Source organism: Nicotiana tabacum, chromosome 22, assembly GCF_000715075.1.
Source record: "Nicotiana tabacum cultivar K326 chromosome 22, ASM71507v2, whole genome shotgun sequence".
In the NCBI taxonomy this organism is placed as follows: Eukaryota; Viridiplantae; Streptophyta; class Magnoliopsida; order Solanales; family Solanaceae; genus Nicotiana; species Nicotiana tabacum.
In genome coordinates, this window is record NC_134101.1 from 35,817,283 (window position 1) to 35,824,818 (window position 7,536).

The 7,536-nt window shown below is 34.9% G+C and overlaps 1 protein-coding gene across 2 annotated transcripts; it reads left to right on the top strand.

Annotated features, from left to right (window-relative positions):
* Positions 1-1,267: 1,267 nt before the first annotated feature.
* LOC107827222 (transcription initiation factor TFIID subunit 12b) lies at positions 1,268-7,307 on the top strand. Of its 2 annotated transcripts, XM_075244627.1 has the most exons (8): positions 1,268-1,839; positions 2,325-2,551; positions 3,994-4,494; positions 4,893-4,967; positions 5,555-5,633; positions 6,462-6,526; positions 6,875-6,910; positions 6,991-7,307. In XM_075244627.1, the coding sequence occupies exons 3-8, from the start codon at positions 4,207-4,209 to the stop codon at positions 7,147-7,149; spliced, it is 702 nt and encodes a 233-aa protein (XP_075100728.1). In that variant the 5' UTR covers positions 1,268-1,839; positions 2,325-2,551; positions 3,994-4,206; the 3' UTR covers positions 7,150-7,307. The 2 variants fall into 2 exon arrangements, with proteins under 2 accessions (XP_075100728.1, XP_075100729.1); XM_075244628.1 differs by having other exon boundaries at positions 1,271-2,551.
* The last annotated feature ends 229 nt before the right edge of the window (positions 7,308-7,536 follow it).

The window sequence follows — 7,536 nt, forward strand, 5'->3', positions numbered from 1 at the left end:
CTTCAACCTCTAGTATTCTCCCATATATGATCTATTAATGCATTACGAAGTACAAAATGAGCATCTTTGTCCTTAATTATTCTATGTCGAGCTAAAAATTCTTAAAATCGTTGACTTTCATCTACTGCCATTTCTACTGCTGGAGGTGGATCTTCCAAATCATCTTGAATTGGTGCATTAAGATCACGCCCATTCTCGATTATCATGTTGTGCAGTATAATACATGTAGTCATTATATCATGTAGCACTTCTTTTTGCCAAAAACGTAAGGGCCCTACAAGGCTATGCTAATATATCATCGGACTCTGAGAATCCTATCCCTGATTCACCCTATCTATCATCTCCTAACTTATCATCATTTTCACTAAATTTAAATGAGGATGTTGCAGGCGATTCCACATCATCACAATGGCCTAGTGGGGTGAAGAAAGCAAAAATGAAGAGAAAAATTGATGAAGATTATATGAAGACAATCCAATCAGAAAATAATCGGATGGTTGAGGCGATGAATAATGCAACCGAGGCAAAAAAAGAAGTTTTAGTTGTTCAAAAAGAAAAACTAAGAGTAAAAGAAATGAAGGAAGAAAAAAAAAGTTTTAATGATGGATGTGGATTCTATTGTCGATCCGACTCGTCATGAATTTATGCGATAAGAACAACAACGAATAATGTATAAAAGAAGTCAACAATATCCACAATCACAACCACAACAATCCTCGACTCCATTCACTCAATATTATAATAATTTTGGTGTATCTGAAAACGACATACCTCCCTACTAAGTTATTATGCTATTTACTATAGTTTCAGTTTTTATGTATTTTAATTTAATGTATTTTCAATTTTCATGTATTTCCAATTTTAATGTATTTTCATTTAATATATTTTTAATTTTTACTTTTTAATTTTAGCAATATCTAATATTTTATATTCGTACCTTTCAATTTTAGCAACATCTAAAATTTTTATATTTGCACCATTTATTTTTTGAGAGGATTATATATTTTTTGTACAATTATAACTTATTATAAAATTAACTTATAATTTTACGTAAAAATAATAAATGCACGAAAATTAATTTATCAAAATTATATGTCAAAATTAAGATGTAAAATTAATATTATAAAGATATTACATAAACATAATTAGATATATATAAAGAGATAAATTAAAAGAATTAAATAATAAAATAATAATAAAATATGCTATCAATAATAATGGAAAAATGAATAGTGTACTTATATTTGGAGGAACACTGTTTATCCCATTTTGGGGGCAAAAATGGGGAGGATTGGAGTTTCATTATGGCAAAAATTGCCCAATGGGGCGGGTTGGAGGGTTGGAGATGGCCTAATTGCGAGACCTCTGCGTGTTTTTTCTTTATTATGGAGTTTCAGAGTCCCAACTCAGAGAAAAATTTGAGCTCTCCAATGAATTTGTTCAATCACAGTGAATATATAGCTAACGAAAACGGGGGGAAATCCATCATTTTCACCCAAAACAATCCAATTAACCAACCCTATCATCGAACCTGCAAACCAACAGCTACAATCAACTGCCGCCGCTTCATTATCCAACACAGGAATCACCATTCTAATGACAATGCCGAGAAATTTGACATCCCCTCTACCGTATCTCAACAACATCAGGAAATTCAGCAACAACAACAACAGCACCCAAATGCAGATTCAACAGCAGCAGAATAATAATAGTAGTATTAGCAGCAGCAGCAGTAACAAATAGGTCAGATGGATAGTGGGAATTTAACTAATCAGCTGCCTATGTTGTAAGCACATGCTGTTGCAGCTACTGCCAGTTTAATATCATCTTCTGGCTTCGGTAATGTATACTTACTTTCACTTCAGCACTCGTAGGATTCCTCACATGAGGTGTTTAATGACAGATTAAAAATGTGATTACTCATCTCTTTTCTCATATTTACTCCTGACCATTTTATGCACTGTTTGGATAGAGTATGTTTTTTTGAAGAAAAAATATAGTATTCCCTGTTCCTTTCATATAACATTATTTGGTTTGGAACATAGTTTTAAATGGTAAGAACAGAGTTTAACATGTTAATTGACTTATAAATTATATAAGTGGCAATAGAAGAAAGCACTAACATAATTGTTGAAAAGTTAGTTCAATAGAGAAAACATGACATCAGAACTTAAATTTTGAACAATGAATTAGAACGCTTGAAAAATGTGAAAGTTGTTTGAAATAGAAAGGTACATTTTGCAATAACCCGAAATAGGAATTTTGTCATATAAATTGCAACTGAGAGAGTAACCAATTATGTAGAAAATTTGTTTTGGGCGCAGCCACGGCAGAAGACAGGATAACAGGACTAATGCCGGATTCTCAGTTTCATAATTGGACTTCTCATGGACAGACTTTTCAGGGAATGCAAGCAATGGGAATAATGAGACCTCTCAATTTGAGCTCTTAACTGAGAGCAAATTGGGCCCTTACATATGCCCATCAAAGGATGAACCAAGGTCAACCGAGGCAGAAGTTGTCTCAGCGAACTTCCTTAACCACCAGTCAGGTGACAATTTTTCATAGCTCCAGCAATATATATTCGACTGTAAAATCTAACTGTCCTTTTTCTGCTGATTTTTTTACTTGACACTGTAGTTTCCATGGACATTACCTTAGATTATTTAGGGGTCATCTGATTCTGGTATTAGAGCAGTTAATACCAGCATAAAATCTCGCATAAGATAATGCAATGTTTAGTTGGCTGTGTAAGAGGAAAAAAATCATCGCATAACAGATGCAGCATTTGGTTGGCACTTGGCAGTATTAAATAAGATTTTGTATTAAGTTATGCGGGAGCATATGTATTATTTTATGCGACATATAATGTGGAATAAGAATATACGTATTAGCAATGCAAGGATTAAACAATTTATAAACAAAAATGCTCTTTTACAGTAAGTAATTCATGTATAGCAATTCCTTCATTATTAATTACCGTTTAACAATCTTTCCATTATTAATGACTGCTTAAACCATTCTTGCATTATAATCTCCGCATATCTAGTAAGTGAACCGAACAACCCTTAAGTGTATTTATTCTCACATTTGAGTTAGAGGTAGTGTCCTCCAAAAAGGTTGTCATAGATTTTCTTTACAACTCAATTAGAGCATGAATTTAATTAGTAGTTAAAGCCATCAAGCTAAAGAGAATCCTTTGATTTTTTGTTCTTTTGGTAATTTCTTGTCACATGAGAGATTTTTCCGTGAGAAGTGTCCTATCCGAACTGGACAATGTTGCTGCAGGTATTATGTTTTCCAATTGGCTTGTGATGCCTGCAATAATTTGCTTGCCTCCTTTCGGCTCAGGATGCATAATGCCTATAATTTTGTGCGAAAAGCTAATTGCCATTTACTCTCCTTTTGGGTCTTCTTCCGTTGCAGGAGGCTAAGCATTTTGCTATGGAGCCCCATTTGCTCCTTTAGTAGATCTACTAAGATAAAATTCAAGTGCAATTACTTTTCCCTATATCTTAGACTTGCTTTGTATATAGGATGACAATTACTACTAGTCATCCTTGGAAATAACGATGCCCCAGAACTGTAAATCCTTTTATTTCAGAGAAATGATGTCAATTAAAGGAATTTCAATTGTTTTACTTAGGTTTGTATGTATACCTTTGGGCTTTCTTGTTAATTCTCACCCACCCTTCGCGTCATGCTTGCGTCTTGCTAACATTGAAATGTAGCTCTGGAACAAAAATGTCTGGATATGATTGTAATTAAAGTTATGTTTGACACGCTTTTGCATGTGTGGTGAAACTGAGAGCCATTAAGGGCTGTCTTTATTACGTGATTATCTTCACTTGTTCAATTTTGCTTTCTCCTGTTTGGCAGATCACGTATAATCTTGTTGAATTTAATGTCTTATCGGTAGTTCATGTCGCTTTCTCTATTCTGTTGTGGTAATTTGTTCTTTTCTGCTAACTTTAACGTTGTAACTTTCTGTAGAAGGACATCATTTGTGAACCCTTGGTTACCTGGTTGAACCAGAATGGACAATTTGCTTTAATTCAGAATGCTTCATCACAATAGCAGTGGTTGAAGCAAACGCCTACAATTTCTTCTCCAAATTCCCACTCTTAACATCTTCAACAGCAGAGGCAGCACCAAATTCTTATGCAGCAATAATTAGCTTCTTCTCAACAGTTGCATCAAAATTCAATGGGTTTGAACCCACAACAGTTATCCCAAAGTGTACAGCAGCAGCAACAACTGGGGCATCCTCAGATGTATCAACAGCAGCAGCAACAACAACCTCAGCAGCTTTTGCATCAGCAGCCGTCTTCTCCAACACTGGCTATCACTACTGGCTTAAAGTCTCTGAGTTTGACTGGATCAGAACCCGACAATGGATCTGGAACAACGAGTTCTGGGGGAAGTTCAAGCCAAGGGACTGAAGCAAACATTCAGCTTCTTGGGAAGAGAAAGATACAAGATTTGGTTTTACAGGTTTTCCCTTCACCTTGTTAATGTTCAAAGCTTTCCTGTTCTCCTTGTTGGTTACTCAAGCAAACAGCCGATATCCATTTTATGTTGTCCTTTTTTTTCTCAGTCAAAACATTACAAAAATTTGGTGGAAAAAGTATACTGAAAGTGAGCTCTCCCTTACATTCCTTTCGCACTATCCACAAGCTCCAGTAGATGCTGCCAATTTATTTCATGTCAGCATAGAGTTGTGTGGAGTATTTTGCTGAGGAAGTTTATTTGTCTAAACTGTACTGCAAAAAACAATGGTTGAATTTTACTAAACCGTACTTCTAAAATTAGTTGAGTTCGATTAAACAGGTATTGTGGTTATTAATATTTCTACTTTTAACAGCTTTCCACATACTGCGATAATATTTCAGGTGGATTCTCGGGGAAAGCTTGATCCTGAAGTTGAAGATCTTCTTTTAGAGATTGCTGATGACTTCATTGATTCGGTGAGGCGTAAAAATGATTTATTCCTTGTTATCATTATCTTTTATGAGGATTTATTTTTTTTTTGGGGGGGGGGGGGGGCACATTTTTATGACTGCCTTTCTCATTCTTTTGGGTTCAAGTTAGCTTTTCAGACTCTGTGGTTGAACACATTGACATAGCCAGATAAAGGGGACTTTTTTCCTTAAGGGTCATCATCCGATGATTCTGGCCTCTTCCTCCCCCACCTCCACCCTCACTCGAATTAAAACAAATAATAAAAACCAAAAATATAAAAAAATTAAAAGAAGAACCCGGGAATCCCTTTTTTGGGGGCCATTTTTGGTTGTGATGCTAAAAAGAGTTAGAAGGCATGGCGTGGAACTTTTGTTTAGAAGAGTTTGATAAACAAAAATAAATAAATGTTGTTGGGAGGTCAATTTAAGGTTATCAATTTACTTTGATGCATGAAGCAGTCAATGAATAGCTTCCTTTTGAAATACTTTCTGCAGAAAACCATTCGTGAAATTCAACATATATGATAGACGTACTTAGGATGGATTATTTGTCATTTTCTCTGCTAAGTCTCATGTTCTATTCCTCTCTGTAGGTTACTACATTTGCTTGCAATTTGGCAAAGCATCGGAAATCTTCGACTCTGGAGTCCAAGGATGTATTGTTACATTTAGGTTTGTGCCAGCAACTGCAAATGAGGCAGCTGTTTACTTTGGTTTAAATTTTAAAGAAAAACAAGCATCTAATGACTTTTTAGAATTGGAGCCTATAAGATAAATCATTACAGACTTTATCAAAATTAATAAAATTATAGAAATTAATGGTCGCAGTTGCGCTTAACTAGATAATTTTATTGCTTTCTGTTTATTTTTATTGCTTTCTATTTATGAGTGTGTTCTTCTGCATTTAGTATGTTAATATCTTTTCTCTCTGGATCTAATTAGAGTCACAAAATTTTAGCCCACATTCCTATTGACACAATTTTGGACCAAACTTAGTTTTCATGGCTGTTCCTTTCAGTCTGCAGAGTTTTATGTTTTTCTAATAGCTACTCTTCTCTAGTGATTCAATTGTTGGATTAGTACTAGTTGTTTTCTCCTTGGCGCCAACTTTTACAATTATTATTATCTACTTAACATTCCTTATATGTTTAAGCTTTCAATCTACTTATGCACACATCCAAATACTAGAATTTGTATTCCACCACCTCATACGTATGCAACAGGAGTTGCCGGCCAATACTTTGATGAACACAGTTTAAACACAGATCGTGAAGAAGCCTTTCCTTCAAAAATACATTTTGCTTTGAAGGATACATTTTGCTTTGGAGGAAAGGCCATTTTTTAAGGAAAGGCTTCTTTATGATCTCAATTCTCATCAATGCAGTAGAATGCTAAGAATGTTTACATACAGTTCATCATTGCTTATGATGTTTTTACATGATTCGATTAAGATAGAAAAACATTGAGATATTGGTCTAATTTACATGTTATGATTTACAGAGAAAAATTGGCATTTGACTGTTCCGGGCTATTCAACCGAGGATAAGAAACACGATTCAGAACATGTAAGCTCCTCTCCTCTCTTAACTTTGGTGGTATTCTGGTATTTCACTTATATATCTGCAAATATTTGAGGGCTTTTTGGAGTTATGATGCATAGCTAACCATGACACATGATCTATGACTACCTAAAGTACCCGATAACCTATTAATTTAAAAAGAAAATAAAACCTCAATAACTTTTTTTTTTGGCCTTAATCTTGTATATTGTATTTTTAGCTTCTGATTACAGTCCACCCATTGTATTATATGTTTTTATTGATCTCTTTCTCGGGAAATGGCTGTAGTAACTTTAAGCTGAGTAGAAGAATTCAGTCTGTTTCTATGACATCATGTTTCTAACTTTTGTGCAGTCACCAAGTGATCTCCACAAAGAGCGTTCGGAAATGGTGAGTTGGAGTTTTTTTGTGATAACACGATGTGCCTTTGTTCTAAGTGTATAATATCATAGTCTTGATACTTGACTCAGATATACACCATGATGGAGGCCGCACAAGATGAAGCAAGTACAAGTAGTAGCACTGAGGAGACCGTCAGTCCGGGGCTGGGTGACCATGTTGGTTCGAGTGACATTGTCGGACCGCAAAGTGCGGAGCAATTGGTTTCACAGTCTAATGGTCAGATATAGTTTTCCCTGGAATTTGGTATACCCCTCACTTCACTGTAATAAAGACTTCTAGAATGAGGTCAACTATAGTTTTGCTTGTCTGACTGAAGAACTTAAACATAGCCTGTTTTGAATTTGCACTCCCGTTTATGTTATTTGCATGGTTTCTTGTTCTCCCATTATGCCATTTTTTGTCATTCCTCTTAAGTCAACATCATACTATAGCTGAATACAACATGAAGTCTGCAAAAAAACCTGAATCCTATTGGATCGATGTGGGATTGCGTATTTTTTTTTAAAAATATATATTTTAGAAAAAGGTTTAATTACTGGAGGGAGTTTGGCGAAGCTTATAAGCACCTTTTGACTTATCTACGCATTTGGTAAACACCCAAAGTGCTTATAAAC

Bases quoted from the DNA above. Each gene is read 5' to 3' on its own strand.
- LOC107827222 (XM_075244627.1), top strand. From the start codon at position 4,207: ATGGGTTTGAACCCACAACAGTTATCCCAAAGTGTACAGCAGCAGCAA. The intron at 4,495-4,892 runs GTTTTCCCTTCA...ATAATATTTCAG, and splicing joins TACAAGATTTGGTTTTACAG to GTGGATTCTCGGGGAAAGCT. The intron at 6,911-6,990 runs GTGAGTTGGAGT...TACTTGACTCAG, and splicing joins ACAAAGAGCGTTCGGAAATG to ATATACACCATGATGGAGGC.